Source organism: Papilio machaon, chromosome 22, assembly GCF_912999745.1.
Source record: "Papilio machaon chromosome 22, ilPapMach1.1, whole genome shotgun sequence".
Lineage (NCBI taxonomy): Eukaryota > Metazoa > Arthropoda > Insecta > Lepidoptera > Papilionidae > Papilio > Papilio machaon.
The window spans coordinates 1,955,358-1,975,520 of record NC_060007.1 but is presented as its reverse complement, the minus strand read 5'-3'; the positions used below and the strand labels follow the sequence as shown (position 1 = coordinate 1,975,520).

The window sequence follows — 20,163 nt, the reverse complement described above, 5'->3', positions numbered from 1 at the left end:
GATTCCTCTGGTATTGCAGATGTCCATGGGCGTCGATGAACACCTTGGTGTTCCCGCTGCTCGTTTGCCCCCTTCTCTTATAAAAAAAAAAAAAAAAATAGTCAATTATTTTTTTTTAAGTTCTGTTAGTTTTAGTAGGATTCATAATAAGACAAGACTTAAGAGAGGTAACAAAAAAAATAACTATTTTACAACCTTGTGTTATTAATGTCCGTTCCAATGTGAACACTTTTAATTTTACAGCTTGAAATAGATTAATACTTCCAGTGTTGTTGATTTTGCTAGCATGTTCAATAAAAACTGTAGTAGCATGAAATTTGTTAAAGTATTGCTTCTACTGAGTGTCATCTTGTATATAAAATTCTCATGTCACAATGATAGTTACCATACTCCTCCAAAACGGCTTGACCAATTTTTATGAAATTTTATATTCACATTCAATAGGTCTGAGAATCGGCTACTATCTATTTTTCATACAATTATTAAGTTTATTTTAAATGCGCGCGGGCGACAGCTAGTATGTATTATAAAATTGTGATGAATGATGAGACTTGTAGTACTATTGTTTTAATTTAATAGACTCCATGATATTTCAGTTCAATAGACAGAGTGAGATAGGTAATAGTTCTTTCTGAATTTGAATCTATGAAAATTTACACAAAAATTGATATCACATCATGTATCTTATGTAAATCTATTTTATTAAAGGCAATTTAAATTATTATTTTTTTGGCATACCTGTATAAAGTTAAATTACAAAAGAATTTTTCTATGTAATTTATTTGAAATCATGAAATTCCTTTAGATGTATTTGTTACTTTTCCAAATTATCAACCAAATTGTTAAATAACATAAAACTGTACTCTAAAATGATCCAATTTATAGAAATTTAAAGGTAATTTAAATAAAATGCAGTTTTCTGATCGTGAATGTCGCCGGCGCTGTTACCTGGATGCGGACAAATGTGAAAGGGTGACCATGTTATAAAACCACACACTAAATAAATTTACCATTTTTATAATACACTTAAGATTGAGGTATTAGGTATTTGGTATAATTTTAAAGTTTCATAACACACAGAAAACATGTAACAGATTTTTAACTGAGATTTGTGTAATAAACGTGAAGGTATATATAACTATATACTTTTCCATCTGCAGCTATATAATGTATCTTTTTTTTTTTCGTAATAATGTTCAAAATAGGTACATACTTGTTAAAAAAAATACAATTAATCATTAATAATACCTGTTTAATTTTTATTTATTTCTTGCAATAACAACGTAACAATTACCAACAGCAATATAAATAATGTACTGTTAAAAGTTCTAGGTTATTACAAAAAAAATATGCATGTTTATTAACAGATTATCTAGTTAACCTAGATCCATCTTGACAACAAGATTCGCGGCCTGTAACGGGCATAAGATTTTCCGTGATCCGAGAACACGCACATAAACGAAACATTATCTATGCCAGTTTAAGATTTATTTTCGCTATTTCATATCTGATATTTCGATATTTTGCAAGGTTCATTCAAATTATATTCAATGGTCTATACGACTTAGATACATGTAAAATGTAGGCTTCAAAAATAATATCTGGACGTAACCGTTATTAGATTTCTTTTAGTCGTTCTTTGGAATGCAGGTATCTAAAAGTCAAGAACTTTTAGCTGATTGTAGCCAATAGGTTACCTAATAATGTAGCCATTAAATGGTTTCGTAGAACATTTGCGCAAACAGTTTATATAAGAATGCTCTTGTTTCAAGTTTTGGGAATTCAATGCATCTTTGAATTGCATTTAATTTCAAAATTTGTTTGTTCTCAGTTTATGTGGAAAGTTGACAACATTAATGTCGTAAATATTCATAATAGATTGATGAGGTATGCAAAAGATTACTTGAATTATCTTCAGTGCATTCGATTCGATCGTGCGATCGTCTGTGGTTTTTGAAAAATTTAGTAGTCTGTGAACAGTATCTATGCTTAAATCAATGATGACGTTCTATCTAGTAATAGGAGTTTAGTGATGTACCCAGTTAAAATGTCTGTCCAATGCCTAATTAGGCGCAGGATGTGTTCCATTAATTCTGTCTTCAATTACTGGCTCATTTATTGTCTGGATTAAGAAATATGCCTATGCGTTCATAGTTGCCTAAAATTACAATGGTGCCTTTGTATGAATAACTTCTTCTTTTAACGATAATTTTAGAAAGTTTTACCATATTTTAAAATGTGCATTGTACTGTTAACTCCATGTACCGACGTTCATATTTTCACTTTCGCCATTTTTTGCGCTCGTAGTAAATACGTGAGCGTCCACAGTTCGATTTGAGTGTTCAGTTAATTTAATAGTTGGTTTGACGAGGTGTTTTTACGACGCACATTAAACGTACGCTATCAATATTTTTATGAGTACGGATTCAATTTTATCACTTTTAATATAGCTTCGGTTTACCTTCAATGATTTTCAACGCTTAAAAGGCTTTGCTAAAATCAGTTACATCTCCTTTAATAAAATTAAAGCCTCGACATGTTTTTATGTGAATGTTTTGACAATGGGATCTCACAGTTAGGCAATCGTATTACAAAGACGACAGCTCCTATAGTTAATTAAATTTATTCGTTATCACAACAGGACACATGATGTTTTTCTTTATAACGACTCATCATAATGAACCTTTATTAATTACTAGTGGTCGTTATTGGTATTAATACAATCTAGATCGGTAAAGTTATTAAGAACAATGATTTAACAAGGTTTTATATCGTGGAATAATTAACAAATATATTAATGAATCCATGTAATTTATTTTCTAGCGATTTATGATAATATTTTCGGAAAATATTTGCCAAGTAAAGGCAGATGTAAGAATTTAATAATTGTTATTTATTAAAAAAAATTGAACAGCAATAACTATGTTTTTCTGCCTGATATAAGGTTTGTGTGGTAGGGATACCAGAAAACTAATGTGATCCTAATTAAACAAAAGGCATTTTTTCAAGTGCGTGTTTTTTTTCCTTATTTCTTGTTTCTCAAGATATGCGTAGATATCTTAAATATCTACATTAATATTGTAACGCCCTACTTTTATTTTTTATTTTCGAGTCCCACATCAAGTTAAGAGAAAATATTTGTGATAAAAAATTGTTCAGGTCGCAGTTTTATTAAAATATGATTGGTATATGGATTCCATTACAGCCCTTTTTTCCTAAAAAAAAATTAGGCTTATAGCATTTGGTAATGCATGCGTAAATTAATTCAAAGTTTTTGGTTTATTCAAAGTTGACGTTAGTTAGCTTTTAAGGGAACGTGGCATGTATAGTTTTGTAGTTTAACAAGCGAAAGCCCGGGTACGGCTCGAGCTCACTTCAAACTGCACTCAACCTGTTTGAGGGTAGGCAGCAGTTTGCATAGCGCAGGGAAAGTTGGTTAGAGTACTCTATTTAATAGCGTCCTTTTCACCTCGTTTAAATTATACAAGAACTAAAATAACGAGTCGTTTAATCTATGAGTTTCTACCGGTAGTTTACGTTTTTTAGTTTCAGAGTAATTTACATTGTTTACTTAATTGTGTAAGGTACGTTTTGGCGGTATGGTTCGGTTAATGTTGAGTGGTCGCCTCGCAGACCGCGCGCCGTCCACCCCTGCAAGCGAGAAGGGCATAACGGTTTTGCTTACAAATTTATATCTTTATCCCAGTCCATCAGCGACGTCGAGGTGCCGACAAGTGGATGCCGCAGCCGGGTTGGCAAGGAGTTGATGAGTCGGCTTCAACCCTTCGTCGGATAATTCGAATGGTTTTTACCTCGTAACGATGAAAAAATACTGTGCATATAATTTCTTAGCATGGCAGTTAAAAAGGGGAAATTGACTTTTTTTCACGATAAAATCCATCAACCGCTTTTGATCATATAAAAACTTCACCAGTTCATGAATTGATACGTCAAACACTGCTTCATTAAATGAGATTTACTATATTAGCTTTCGACCGCGACTCCGTCTGCACGAGATTGAAAAAAACGTAACTAGCCTATGTTTTCTGCCAGACTATGTTCTACATCTGTGCCAAATTTCAGGAAGATCCATGCAGCTGTTCTGACGATACCTTTAAACAAACATCCATCCAAATATTAGTAAGATTAGGTATTTTAGCGTAATAGCCTTGTATTCATGGATCTTATATAAGCAGCATAAATAGGCGAAAATAAATACTTGTCAGTAAATTGGGCAATATAAAAGTTTCTTTTGGATCAGATACTGTTCATGTATTCTGGTATTTTATGATGTCAATAGAATAATTCGTATATTATCGTCTACAAAGATTTCAAGTGTATAAGATATGCCGGCCGACGGAGATTTCATTGGCCTTTCGCCAGTAGACCGTGATTTTTAAATATTAGTCACGAAAAACAATCTCTTACCTTGTATGCGACTTTGGGAACACGAAAACAATTATGATTTAATGAGATAAACGTGTCCGCTAAAATATTTATTGAAAAAAAAATTGCAACAATAAATGCGTGATTGTGGCATTATAATGAATCTAATTTCAAGATCTGAAGATATAGCAATTAATGTTATTTTAGAGAGCACAAACCAATAATTGCCGACATGTTAAAGTTCTTGGTCTTAAGGCCTCTAACACATTGTCGTTAAAGCTGAAAGCGAACCGGAACCCAAACGAAGCATATAAAATGAAGAGAAAATAAAAATCATAGTTTGCTCTACTATTCACTTTCGCATTGTAGTCAATTATTACAAAATCAAATCTTAACACAATGTTTCTTGTACAGGCCTATACATCTTGTAGTAGACGAAGTTGTGATGTATCGTGATTAGAAGTCTAAAAAGGCGGTATGGTCGCGAACAACCCCATTCAATAAATTAAAAAAAAATCTGGCAGTAACATATCAGATTTGTTAAACCTTCACTAAGTCATTGAAACCTTGCAAAAGAGAGCACGGCGTTCCATTCTAATAAACGGATTCCGGAGCTCATGCGGCGCTGGTCAGTCGACGTGACTCCGTCGAGTCCAGTTACACTGTAAGTCTAGATTGTTTAGACGCTCTCAGGTTACCCGCGCCGGTCGCGTCGCCTTGCTTATATCGGACACCGATGTCGCTTGTAACCCGGTCTAGATGACGCCAAGGACGGGTTAGTGTAAGATGAACCGTGGAATATAATGGACTCTCTTTTTTAATTAATATAAAAAAAAGTAAACCGGTGAAGATACATTTTAACCAAATTTATATTGTAACCAAAAACATAAATACTCTATAAATATCTGTAATGCCTTTTTGTTCATTAAAATTTCAATATAAAGTCAATTTGATAGGTATTTAATTTAAATTTTGTGGGGACAATTTATTCACTGAATTAAAAAAGAACGTTAATCGTTCATATTTTTCTTATTTCTCACTTACGATTGAATGGCACAAAGCAGAAAAGGATCGTCTGTGGTAACTTATATCACATGTTATTTAAGGCATCATCGGTCCGAAAAATTACATGTCTGAGAAAAAGTATATCTAATATAGCGTAAGCTGAGTAGTGTTTGCGCGTTTGTGGTAATAAGGGTTTTGATAGGTTTTTGTTATCTCTACTTTTATTAGCCCTGAAATATCTCGTCTATTCTACTTGAGCTGAATTTTCGAACCAGGAATATATATATCTCATATTTGTAATTAGTTTTTATCCGACGGACAGTCGAGTTATGTCTATTGCTAATTTACAATTAGGGGCGCGTATTTAGTTTTAAGTTACGATTGGTATATTTAGCAATCGTATAGTCCTTTATTTAATATCTTGGTGGCCCAAGGTAATCAGCGCAATGTGCAGTGCCCTCTCCCGGCATCCCGCTACGCCCTGCCACATCTGAAATTTTGTTCTACGCAGAGACTCGTATGAAGTTAAAACCCGTCAAGATATCTGAAAACTACTATATCAAGCTATAAGCGTGATATGTATTTAATTTAGTCGGCTCTGCGAGTTTTTTAGTAACTGCAATTAGGTTAATGAGGCGCGTCTTTATTTTTACGTGAAGCTTTCGTGTCGCCCGATATTTACGACGGGCCATCACGAAAGTCAAGGATCCTTAGTAATGGTGGCTCTTAGGGAATGAAAACACGATTCTACGGCGCACTATACGGGATTAAGAAGGAAATATTAAAATTACTCCTCCCCCCTTCCTCCTTCACTTACCTCATCCTACCTCCCCTTTCATTTTCGTGGGTGTCAGTGTAGGATGGTCTTTTTCTCTCACTAATTGTATTATGTAGCTGAAAAATTAGATAGACTCTGCGTTCGTTCCAGACGTTTATCAAATTCTCTGACGTTAATCTTTTTTAGAGAATTAAGGTTAGTAGGTGAGATTATTTACACCGTAAAAATGGGAGTGGTGAATGAAATTTGGCTGAATGTTCAGTTCAGTCTGAATTGGTTTAATATTTAACAGGATTATTGTTTATCTATCTTGTTATTAGAATATGGTTAGTGCACAATCTTTCATATGATATTTTTAATGTTACATAACCTTGTCAACTTTATTTATTTTCAATGCTATAAACATGTAAAAGCCTATTTATAATTTATGACAATAATTGAACATACATTATTAGCATTAGATATTTTAACAATACGGGATTTAGGATTTATAACTTTTAAAGATGGTAAAACATATCAATAGATACCAGTTATCTCGGCGCTGAGGTAAATGCAAGTGTTGTTATTTTTGGGTAAATTACGTCGATTGAAAAAAAAAATATTAACACAATATGATTATATCATGAAAATAAAGAGATATTTAAATAAGATATTCTGTTATACCTATTTATCTCAACTTTTAGTACATTCAGTGAATAATTATGAATAATAAAAATTTGTTGTAATTGTTCGACTATTCTCATGAAGATGTTATACATTGATGCATTGGTTCTATAACATAAATATATTCCTATTCAATTAAAATGTTTCCGTTGTCCAGGGAATGCATGTCATGTACCCGGAGAGCTGGGTGCAAGATCGCAGCAGTCAGCCACTCTCGCAGCAGCAGGCAGGCTCGCCCTACAACTGGGCGCATCCAACCAAGAAGCGCCCACTGAGCCCTCATACAGCACTCTACCACTCCGGACTAGTGCAGCCGGATCACACTATCTACAAGGTCAGTGTTACAGCGTGTTTGAAATCACAATGTGCATCAACCATCAAAGTGTTACGGCACAGGTTTTAAATTGAAAAAGTAACCATATGTTCCTAACAAACCGTCAAGGCAACAGACCATCACAATAGAACGGCCATTGCCAGACAAATATCAGTACTGTCAGTGAGCAATTAGACAAAAGAGATAAAGGTAGTTTTTTATTTCTAATTTTCGTACAACAACCCTCCAACAAATAGTTGATTAACCGTTGGTTTTCTGTTCCTTGTTATTATACTTGATAAAACCGGAATAACAATATGTTTTAAATGGAACCCGCGGTTAATTTAACTAAGAGACGTGATGAACTATCTAAGTTGTAGGTTTTATATTTATTTCACTATCATCTATATCAGATAAAAAAGAATCAATGTTTTTATCCGTTTCATTAAAGATAAAATATCACATGTAAAACCCAGAGTACCGTAACTGTTATCATGAGGGAAAAAGCGGAATATTTTTTATACGGTAACAATGTTACGCCCACGGCCCTAAAATATTTTCTAGCTACATAATGCATACGTGAATATTTTATTAAGCTTGGTTAAAAGGCCATTTTCCTCTAACAGTGAGATTAAAATTATTTTGGAAAATGATATTGTGGCTTGGCATTGTTCTATCGTTTGTCGTCACGTCTGTATACTACACACACATAAACACAGTCGTCAGTCTTACATACCGAACTGTTGGTACAAAACATATTGCCTTTCCTCTCGGTTTTTTTAAAAAGAAAGTGATAACTAAATTTTTTTCACTGCAATCTCGGTACTGGTAACCGACGTTTACAAAGTAGACTTTAACAAATCACCAATCTCGTTAGTCTAATTAGAGCACCAAAATTTGTTAACCAAACATTTGAAAACCAAAATTTCATAACAATCATAATTAGTTAAGGATGTTATTACCCTTCTTGGTGAAGTTATTTCTATTTTTCTCGTTACCTTTTTGTATGATTTTTGATTACATTAAATAAATGAAAACACAAAAATAATATGTTCGAAGTTCAAAAAAGTGTGGAATATACTCGACCATCTGTGTCAATTGTTGTCAACCGTTTTATGTGATAACCTTCGTATGTTAGTCTTTGTCGATTATGTTCGTTTCTGTGCGTAATCGATTTCAATATAATATGCCATGGTGTAGTACAATATTTTAATTATGAATGTTATCGTATACCTTTACTGTAACCTTTACGCTTATCGAATTGTTTTATAAAAATATTTTTTATCGAAACTCTTTTTTTTTAAGTGTTATTTCGAAAGTATTATTTAAAGCCAGTTACTGAAGGATACTTAACTGGTTTTATGTTTACCTTGAATTTATATTTATAATAAAAATATTAATTATCGTTTCCGTTTTTATATAAAATGGTAAAGTTATTGCCATACGAAGATTTTTATATGAAGGTTAAGTTTTCATAGATTTGTCTATTTTCTAGTTTGTCAAGTCGGTTGGTACCTACTTTAGAAAGTTGAAATTTGCAAGTTGCGTAAAATAGCAAAAATTTATCTACGACAAAAATGGAACTTATGCCATTTTTTTAGTATATTTTCTAGTTTCAATATTCATTTTAGTATAGATTAGATAATAGATAGAAAACTAAAATTATTTTGGAGAAGAAATACCAATAAAATATTTAAAACAAATCTTGTTGTTTTCATGGAAAATTTTATTCTTGATAAAGTAAGATAGCGACATTCCGTTTAGTCAGTGGTCTTGAATAATGTTGCCTCTAGTTGTCCGATGAGACGTTTGGACGTTGGCGGCCATGTTGAATATTTAAAAGCGTCAACAGTCTCTTTGATAACAAACGATCTGATTTGATATGAATCGCCGCCTTCAGTATCATGAATAATTTATTTGTTATTTTAGAATTATTTTTAAGAAAAATTTTAATATGTTCGATAGGTTCTAACAATAAAGTAAAAGGATTCTGAATATAGGTACTAAGTAAACCCAAAAGAATAAAGATATTTAGGTGATAGACGAGAAAAGTTTTTGATGATGAAAAATCTCACAAACTAAAAATATTTATTTAGTACGTTCATTGTTTCTACGAATTTTAATTAGTAATGTGAACTCGCAGGGCAGTAGTGTTTCTGAAGATACATTTGCTCCTATGTATCATACAAAACGAAAATAAAATATCGTCAAACATCCAAATGTTGAAGCAAAGTCTATACCATCACATGTCTGTCGATGAATCCTTTTGTAAGACTTGTTGGATTCAAGCTTGACTGAATCCAATTGCGAAGAAGTTGCCAATTGATTGCTTATAACTTTTTATTCTAGTTTCTAACATACTTGCAAATTATGGATAAACTTGTTGCGGTATTTTATATTAATGTGGAGTGGGAAACATTTTCCCTTTGCGAGTTGTTTCATAACTCAAACTTTGTGAATTTTTGACAAGCGATACGACAAGCGCACTAGGGACGCAAATAATGAGTAAAAAATACACAGTAGTAAACGACTGTTTACATCACCATGTAGTTTTGACATAGGTGAATCTTATTTACGCAATACAGCTGAATTGCAATGAGCACGTTCGTAGTCCGTCCTCGAATTCAAAATCATGTAGCATTTCGAATACATAATGGATGTGTGGAAATATCTGGCTGGTTTCGTATCCTGTTGTTATCTGGTACTGGACTGTGGCGTGCTGTGTGCGCCTGCGCATCTGTCGCGATTGTCTTTGTCCCGTTACGCGGCATCTGGGCCAGTTTTGAAAGTAACGATGCTCTGCAACTCGAATCTTTACCTTCACCCCGGTAGGCGATTTTGTAAGTTTTCGTTCACTTTATTCTGTGTCCCTCAATCTGTATTCTCTTTGGGCATATTTATATATCAATCTGTGTGAAGTTAGTTTCGTAGTATAAATATTTATTGTCTACTAGCTGTCATCGAGGACTCTGTTCAGAAAATTAAAAAAAAAAAAAACGCAATATGTAACCTATGTTTTCTTCCAGACTATGTTCTACATCTGTGCCAAACTTTATAAAGATACATTGAGTTCATCCATCCATCTATACATTATAACATTAGCATTTATAATATTAGTAAGATTGTGAGTGCGACAGTGAGTTTTACAGACATTTCTTTATTTGTAGTAACATATATTTTTCATACGGCCACTGGCTAGATGTAGCGAGTGATCACGCGGCTAAGTCACACGTACAGCTTGCTGGTTACGCAAGTAACACGTGCCCGCCGCTCCCCATGAGGTGGCAACGTGATCCCCGTGTACACGGGACTCCGGGAATGAGGAGAGAATATTAAGTTGGGTTTTACTAGGGAATTTATCAAGGTTATTTTGTTGTATAGCTATAATTTAGTTTGTTTTGATTGTTTGAATTCTGTAATTATGCGAGAGCAGTGATGTAATAAGGAAAATATTATAGCGTCTTGTTGAATTTCAAACATTTATCTAGATTAAAGTCTTTGGTAAAGATTATTTCTGCCTCAATGTGATGTGGGTTTAATTTTCGCAGTTGCTATACTTTTTATAAACGTTATAGAGTTGTGTGAGAGTGATAATATACGTTTTTCTTGTAACCAACGGTTTTCTTCTGCTGTAGGCTGAGGCTGAGTTGATGCCTTGAATCGTATGTGATCTGTTTTGAGAGAAAAGATGACTTGATAAAGAAATATTTGTTTAATTAATTTTACAGATAGTCATCATCTATATATATAAAAGAAAGTTGTGTTAGTTACACCATTTATAACTCAAGAACGGCTGAATCGATTTGACTGAAAATTGATGTGCAGGTAGCTTAGAACCAGGAATAGGACATAGGATAATTTTTACCCCGTTTTCTTTTTTTTTATTTTTATTCCACGCGGACGGAGTCGCGGGAAAAAGCTAGTGATAAATAAATAAATAAATGGTCATGTATTACTCGTTTTTTAACATTATATTTGTAGAATAATATTAATTTATGTTATACTGAAATTGTTGCTGTGGTTAAAAAATCGATTCAAGTTTTAAAATACGGAAATTTTGCTATAATTCGTCCCAAATTATTGTAGCGTGAAATTTGAAAATAACAAACGCACGACTCATTGAAATGTAAATTTAAACGCCATTGTCATTAGGGTGTTAATCGAATGTGAGACGGTGTGACGCAATGTTTACTGTGAGCGGACGAGTATGAGCATCGGGGATAGGGTTACCATTTCTAAATTGAGACAAGTCTCGAAACATTACTGAGCCATCTCTTAAGATTTCATTAGTGATGTGACTCTTTTCGTTGGATGCGTCGATTTGTTTTACGTTTTGTGTTGTTTACAATCGTTTAAAATTGGAAGGAAGAATACTGTGCTGTTGTAAAGTCACATTTTAAACGATTTTCTAAATTAAAGTATATTTTAAAGATTTGATAATATTAACGGTAAACAAAAAAACCATAAAAGATAACGCACAGAATAATATTAATATTTGTATAGAATTAAAATAATAATATAATTAATTAACGGGTTAAAAGGTAATTAACATATTAATGGAGCGTGTTATATGTTGTACTGGTTAATGGAAGTGTTAAAGCAATAAAATTTAACTATCTGCCGCACTCAGAGACGTTAATTGGTCCTTTTAATGAAGTATTTATAAGACAAATCTCAACTAAAGATCGCATTTAGTGGCCATTTACGAAACTGCGCCGTTTTAGTTTTGTATAAATATTACATAAAGTTTTTTAAACGACTCACTGTTAAGATGGTATGAATGCGTTAGTATTATACATATGTACTTAATACTCTTTGCCAATCTGCAGTGAAGATAAAACTTTATGATGCGGTCCAAAGATGTTTATTAATGTTGCAACTTTCTTTACAACCGAATGGTTGGCGATTGCATCATTTTGATATCATGGTCTTAAAGTCGTGATCAGATTTTGAATAAAAGATATATATATAGATATATTAGGTCCTTACATATGAAATTGGCGTTTTGTATGGGAGGAACAAAAAGTCGAATATTTTTTAATATAATATATTTAATTAATCAAAGTATGAACCATTATTTTCTATGCACTTTTGCCATCTCATAGGTAGTTCATTGATCCCTTTACTAAAAAAACCAGTCGGACGGGAATCAATAAAATCTTTGAAGGCGATTTGGACTGCCCCATCGGAGTTGAATTTTTTCCCTTGCAAGAAGTTATCCAAATTTCGAAAAAAATGGTAATCTGTTGGAGCAAGGTCCGGGGAGTACGCAGGATGTTTTAGACTTTCCAATTGAAGCTCTTCTAATTTAGTAGCCGTCTGTTACGCAGTGTATGGTCTAGCGTTGTCGTGAAGCAGCAGTGGCGTGGAGTGATTGACCAGCCTAGGTTGTTTAGCCGCTAGCTTTTCCATCATGGTTTGCAATTGCTGACAATAGACATCAGCCGTAATAGTCTGGCCAGATTTGAGAAAACTGTAATGAACAATACCGGCACTAGTCCACCAAACGCTTACAAGTAACTTTTTGGGGTTAATTTTCGCTTGGGGCAGGATTTGGCTGGCTGGCCAGGATCCAACCATAGCGCTGACCGCTTCCGATTATCGTAAAGAACCCATTTTTCATCACAGGTAATGATTCGGTTTAAAATACCTTCATTATTGTGCCGGTTTAGTAATGTAACGCAACAGTCGATGCGCGTTTGCCGGTTTGCTTCAGTCAATTCGTGAGGTGCCCACCTTTCAAGCTTTTTAATCTTCCCAATTTGCTTCAAGTGAATTAAAACAGTTTTATCACTAACATCGCAGCCTGCAGCTAACTCGGACGTGGTTTGCGATGGATCCACTTCCACAATAGCATTCAACTCTTCATTATCAACTTGAGTCTCAGGCCGTCCACGGGGCTTGTTCTGCAGATCGAAATTTCCAGAACGAAAACGTTGGAACCAAAAACGAACTGTGTTTTCTTTTGCAACACGACCGCCATACACATCATTCACCCTTCGAGTCGTTTCCGCAGCACTAGTGCCACGGCGGAACTCGTACTTCTAAATAATGCGATATTTTAAGTTTTCCATTTTGTAAAATGAGTGACGCAAACAGAAAAAAACAGAAGAAAAAAAACAAATGAATGACGGTCATCGAACCACAAATACATGAGTCTATAGCTGTACAAATTTGAATTTGGAATTCCTTACCAAAGATGAGAAATTCGTGATTAAAGTGGCCAGTACGAAAAACGCCAATTTCATATGTAAGGACCTAATATATATATATACATATAATATATATATTATATATTTTATTGTTTCGAATTTGTTTAGTACGATTTGATTCGATTTGTAATTTAAATTTTATAATTTCAGGTTTACTACATTATTTGTACTTCTTTATAATTAAGAATGACTTACTACTAGTAAAACCAATTATAGCAATTTTATGGTAGTCTGGTGAATATAAAGCAACAGAAAAACATTAAGAGTTACATAAAATAAATCAAAAGTTATTTTTTCCATTTTACGCATATTAATATAGTAAAGATAGAAACGATTAATTTATAATTCAACGGTTAAAGCGATGAAATCAACTTTCAATATTATTTCTGGTGTCCTCACCTTCGGCTATATGAAGATATATTTGGCGTCGCCCAACGCAAAGAGCTACAATAAACACATTATATAAACATTTTATTTTCGTACCTGAAATATGTAATGTAAAATGGAATGGGTTGAATGCATCATTGAGTATCCTTACGCTACGGAATGTTCCCAATAATCATAAAGTCAAAATTATTTGATATTTCTTTAGAAAAATGACACGTTGATATCTAAAGGTTTGCCACCCCAGTTCTACACCTATATGAATCAAAGCGCATCTTTTTTCATTTTATCGGCGCTTTTTAGATGGTTTACTAGTCTTCCTCTTAATACAATCTAGTCAGTATATCAAATGACAACATCGTTACTTGAAGTTAACGGTACACTTTCGTACTGTTGAAGCCAGTCTTGAGTATTAAGCAGATATGGCGAGCAGTAACATAAGCCGATTATTGTTCATTACTCTTGCTCTACGTGCCGTGTATGCGACAAAGTTTTAAGGCTTTGTCAGTAACTCGTGACAAAAGTATTGAGTAAAATCGACCAGTTGCACCTTTTTTTTGTAAGACATATCCTATTAACAAAGAGCTAGACAAAACAGAGTGGAATTTCTGAATAATTTCCCCTACAAACAACTATACTGTCGTCAAGAGTGCAATCTGCAATGGGAAACAAATGCCATTACTATTTGACATGCGGGTATGTTATACTAGACATATTACTTAGCTGTAAGTCATGGATTCCTGATTGATTAGTGATGTCTATTTATATTGAATGACTTTCATTATTTTAATATCATTTTAATCTTTATTTATGTTCATCTTTTAACTTTAAAAAAATATTGTTAAGGTAAACAGGAACTCGTGGAAGTGGTTTTTGTAGTTTTAATGCCGAGTCATTTAATAGCAAGGACAGAGATGCGTGGTCATTTCGCTTACACTTACAAAATTATGAATACGAATGTTTCGATGGTTGATGTTTGCTATCACGTAACAACTGAAATGGTTCAACGAATCTGATTTGTTACAGAGGTTACAAACCTAGACTGCTAATTTTAGTTTTTTTTATTTTATTTCCAAGCGGACGGAGTCAAAAGCAATATTTTCTAAGTCCTTTTGTAATTAAATTGGTTGCCTTTATACTTCCTGTTGTCTGAATTAAATAAATGCATCATGGTGATCTACATTAAAATTTGACAGTATGTGACAAAATGCTTGCGTATTTTACTGCTCTTTTGAGTTTTAAAATCGAATGATGTTCATTGAACGGAACAGTGCGTCCGAAAAACGTGTCCAAAGCGTCGTGTCTCGAAGGACAGGTCCCGGATGTGGGCAACTGCGACAATTACGTCGCTGTCGTGTTTCCTTGCTCTTTTTAAAAGGCCTCGAGCGTAGGCGGAAAAGTATACCGAAAAAACCCGCGTGTCGACTTGTCGTTTACCTCGCTCGTTCGCTCGCTTGCTAGCTGGCTCACAGCTTGCAGACAGGATTTTGGATACTTATTTTTGTTTAATTTTATAATTAGGTTTGAAACGAGTAGCTGTTACCCTGATGCTAGCTGGCAGCCTACAAACCTAGTACTTTATTTTACACGCGATCCATCATGTTATATTTTTCGAAAAAATTATGGTTTAATAAACAATATTCTACGCTCTCTAGTTCTGATGATGAAACAATATGTAGTACATATGTCATAGAATTATTTTTATGAGGTTGAATATCGGTTACTTACTGCATAATAGTCAATTATTTGCAAAGGTGCAATTTTGTTTAAATCTACCTTCTTGCCAACTCTGCGATATAAACAACTTAGTGCTTTAATAACTGGATTCTTTAATTTAAAATTTATATTGCTTACAGCTCGATACCTATGTTACCACGATATTCGTACCAGGCGAGCATGTCATGACCCTTGACATCATTCCTCTATCCGTCGTGTTTCGCGTCGAGTACGAGTGCAGCGAAGACGGTGCGATGTGATGCGATGAGCAAATTGGCACCGGCCGAGCTGCGGGTCACTCACCCGACGCCCCCCGCCCGCGCCGCGCCGCCCCTACCCGCGCCACGCGTCCCGCGTTACGTAACATCGCGCTGTTGCCATACCGGGGCACTGTCAAAGTCGCTACACCTACCTACTCCTTTTTTATTATCGCCTGGTACTTTTAGTTCGTATGAGCACACATCCAATACTGGTAACGTTTGAAATTTTGTTACTAAATTATTACAAAAATTCAGTACACAACATATTTAATCTCATACTAAAAGTATATTCCACATAGAAGATGAGGTTTTGAACTTATTAAGAGCTAATGTAGCTGAAGTTAAATAACCATGTATAGAATCGTGATAATTGCTAACCAACCGTGAATTTCTAATACCAAAATGCCCGTTTAAAACATAATGTCATCTTTGTTTTGTCACAGATAATGACAGGGACAACGATATGTTTTACAAAGAGATTTTAGACTCAGAAACCAACGGTTAGTGTCAGATTATAAAAAGTTATGATCACAAAATCAAACAAGACGTATTTAAATCTGATACCAACTAAGTATTTAACATGTTACAAATTATAAAATATTACCATATACATTTTGGTCAATTATTCTGGTGTTTTTTTTGGATCAATACTTATTTATTTTAGTTAGAAGTATACGTGAAACATTCTACGATTAAATGAGTCACGCAAGTAGCTGACAGTATTAATTATGTTGGTAACTTGCAATTTTTCCTTGTAAAATAGCTTAATGAAAACTATTCATTTCTCCGGTTATTAACCGCTAGGGTATAATTTTTTATTTATTTACAGTCACAGAATATAGACCTATTATGTTACAGGAATCATTAATAACACTGTCTACTCTCTAATATTTTTTTGTTTTTTACTTTTATTGTACTATTTTATAACAATAAGAAATGGAGTAGGTAACTGTGATACATTATGTAATGACATATCAACTATAATGTTTGAATGAGTCAATCTCAGTATTTTTTTTTTCAATTTGTCATCATTATAATAGATACAATCACACCTGTTAAAGATGGAATGACGTAACTAGATAAGTTGCCGTAATTACTTCGTCTTTAAATTGATGGTTTGATTACTTTAATAGGTTTTCTTGTACTAGTAGTACCTACTAAATATGTGAACATACGATAGATGAGTTTCCACTGTCGTTCTCATTGGAAAAACAGAAACAATTGATAGTAGCTCCATAAACCTAATGGTAATGGTAAATATCCAGCGAGAAGAAGTGTACAAAGCTGTTATTAATCCGAAATAAAATCTTTGATTAGGTACTGTGGTCGAATTACGACAAATAGGCGACCACTAGTATCAACTTACTTTCGGTCCGTTGCTCGTTTGCCCCTTCTCTTATAAAAAAAAAAATTAAAGCTTTATAATGTGAATGGGAAATAACCCAACTTTTCGAGCTCGGCCGAATTTGTAAAGCCTTTGGCTCTATGTCACTGATTAGTCACAGTCACAAACTTTCACCTTACATTACAGGATATTGTATCTCCGTCGCAGGACGTTTAACTTTCACACTGGCCAACGCTTTGTGTTCGATTCGCATGACCTCCTACACTCATAACAGATCGCTCGGGAAATAAATCTAACCGAAGGTTTCCACAGCCAAACACCGATACCAAAACATTTTGTTACCTCTGTTTTTAAAAGATAACACGAGAAATTTCTATGGGTTTATTGTAAGCTTCGATTTTACATGTTGGTAGATGTACGCTTTTTTACATTAAAATTATAAGTATTTAGTTTGAAACTCATTACTGATTTAGGTTGTGTCTAAAAAAGTTTAAAGTCGTAGAATGACAACTATAAAAGGTTAGTGGACGAGTTATCTGCATCCATTATAGGCGGTACATAAGTGAGTGCCCTCTATGTAGACCCAGCTCTGTTGCCATCGATGTCAATGGATACTCGACGAGGCAAGTGTGCCACGAACGCTTTATCAAGCTCGACTACCTTGCTACAAGCAATTATTGCAGTTAGTTTTCATTGCCGAAACAAATGTATAGAAACATATTATTGTTACCTCTATTTTTTAGAGATAATGAAAGAGACGACAGTATTACATAAGTAACATTTGTTTTAGGTTGTATATATTACCAAGGTAATCTTTAAACGCATTGAATGGAGGCATTGACCTAAACTGTTAGAAAAAATAAAACTAGTTTCGGTTAAGTATGTGCGTAGATTAATTCAGTTGATTATTTCTTATTAAATTTATTAATTTCGTAATTGAAATTATTTTGTTATTGACGTAGTTGGAGTTTGTTTTTCGACTACGCTGAAAATTGGTTGAACCATTTGACTTAGGCGGTTAAACAATACAGAATAAACAATGTTTATCAGATACGAAATTACGTTTTAACGTTATTTAAAATTCAAAGCAAATAGCAAAGCTTGATTAGCTGTTCCAAATGTTGGCGATGTCTGTTAACTAACGCCTCCTATTTGTCTTTCTGGGAAACCTCTTGGGTTTGAATCGTTCGAGTCCTCGCTTTGATGCATATCTTGAGATACGTTGAAGGTAGCGCAAGAGCAGTGCGCGCTGTTTGCTAGGATGTTAGCCGCTTTAATTAAATTCTCAAGTCAATATGCTAGTTTAGAAGCTCTGGATTATTATTTAGGTCTCTTCGATTACCGAAGGTTTGTCAACTTTGTATACCTATTACTTATTATTATTTACTATTATCTAATTTATGTTTAAATCTGTACCCAGTGTGAATTTTAATTGTTTCTAATAAGTTTCTACCAGTTGTTTTTTAACTTGAAATCTCTATCACAAGTCCCTTAAAGTACTTTTAAAGTGTAATAAATTATTAATTGGTATACCCACACAATTTTATCCATTGTAAGGTTGTGTAGTTAGGTGTATATTTGCGTAGCAATTTTAGCTGCTTCAATTATGATGGTCATGTTATTTACTGCAGTTAGATCTGATCAGGTCAGCGGGATTTTTTGATGAACATTGTTCCGGGATGATTAGTAAACTTTCGTGATTAACTGTCTATCATTATGAACTCCTGGTCATATTCGTGAAGGAAAGTGGCAACAAGCAATTTCAAAGTATGTAACTTATATTCGTTGTGCACGTAATCGGCGTATAGTAAACATCGAAAATGTACCAGCTAACAAATTATCATTCAGATACTAATGCAGTGGTTAAATAAAAGTATTGGGAGCGGAGGTCGACGTTGGCACGATCACAAGGCGACGAAAGTGGGGAAATCGGAACAATATAACGAAACGTGCTGAATCGTTTTGATTGTTGTGGCCCCATAGCAATTCTGTTTGCTTGGTACTTGTACCTTAAGATAATAAACAAATCTATATAAATAACGAACTAATAAACAAAACAATGAAAAGAGCACTAGAGTAAATGAATCTTTATAGAGAGGCTGTGTAATTAATTAATTCACGAAAGATTGAATATTTTTGTATTATACTTTATTTAGATGCATCTATCTGTAATTTCAACTGCATCATAAGACCAACATCTTAAATAAATTTCAACATAAACACAACGAAGATACGATACAAATGAAATGAAAGTCATCGTAAGTAATTGAAAGTCAAAATGGACTCCGAGAAATTTGATGACACTTCATGAAATTTAAATCGTTTAAGTGTTTACAACAAAAATTATTGTTGTTTTTTTTTAAATTGTAGTGCCTTGCTGTGTAACATTTTGAGATTAACTTATTAAAAAAAGAAATTTTTGTACGTTCTTATTTCATTTAAACCGATTTCCAAAGGCAGATTGTAAAAAAGGCTTTGGTTAATTTTACTTGCCCAAGAAAATGTGATAATACCAAATAAATTATTATAAAAAGATGCACAATAACCATTGTTAGTTACTCTCCGTCTCTATTTTTGTTTAATATTTTCATTTTAGATCATAAGATTGATAATTCAGAAGTACAAAACATTTTCTTATATCTATGGAGCTAGTGAGGCCACGGCCTCTATTATCTATTGTGCTAATGTGGCCTGGCTTGTCACTGCACAGATAAAACACAACACACCAAGTAAAAAGCCTGTCAGACGGACTAGGCGATGATTATGCCACCATTCTATGCATGGCCTCTTTATAGAAAATACAGTAGTACAAAGTAAGTATCTTCTAAAGAAAAGAATTTTGTTTTATTAAAACGAGATGTAATACCAACTTTAGAATTATGCCATTAATTTCTTTTGCCTGCATTTCTATTTAAAAAAATCATCTTGCACTTTATATATGTGTCTTGTGTTATTATTATTAATGTTTAAATTAAATATATAATAGTTATCAAGTTTTTAAGCTTTAAATTGTCCGAGATGATACTGCCCAAATACTTTGAAAGTTATTACGGGTAGGTGACCAGTTGGATTGTAATCAAATTACAGACAACGTAACATAA

At 33.6% G+C, this 20,163-nt stretch overlaps 1 protein-coding gene across 1 annotated transcript in view; it reads left to right on the top strand.

Annotated features, from left to right (window-relative positions):
- LOC106707324 (homeodomain-interacting protein kinase 2) overlaps nucleotides 1-20,163 on the top strand; it is an 86,088-nt gene that overhangs the window by 1,972 nt on the left and 63,953 nt on the right. The window contains exon 2 of the mRNA XM_045683402.1: nucleotides 6,990-7,166. Coding sequence (XP_045539358.1) covers nucleotides 6,993-7,166 — 174 coding nt within the window. The 5' untranslated portion in view covers nucleotides 6,990-6,992. The remainder of the gene's footprint in view (nucleotides 1-6,989; nucleotides 7,167-20,163) is intronic.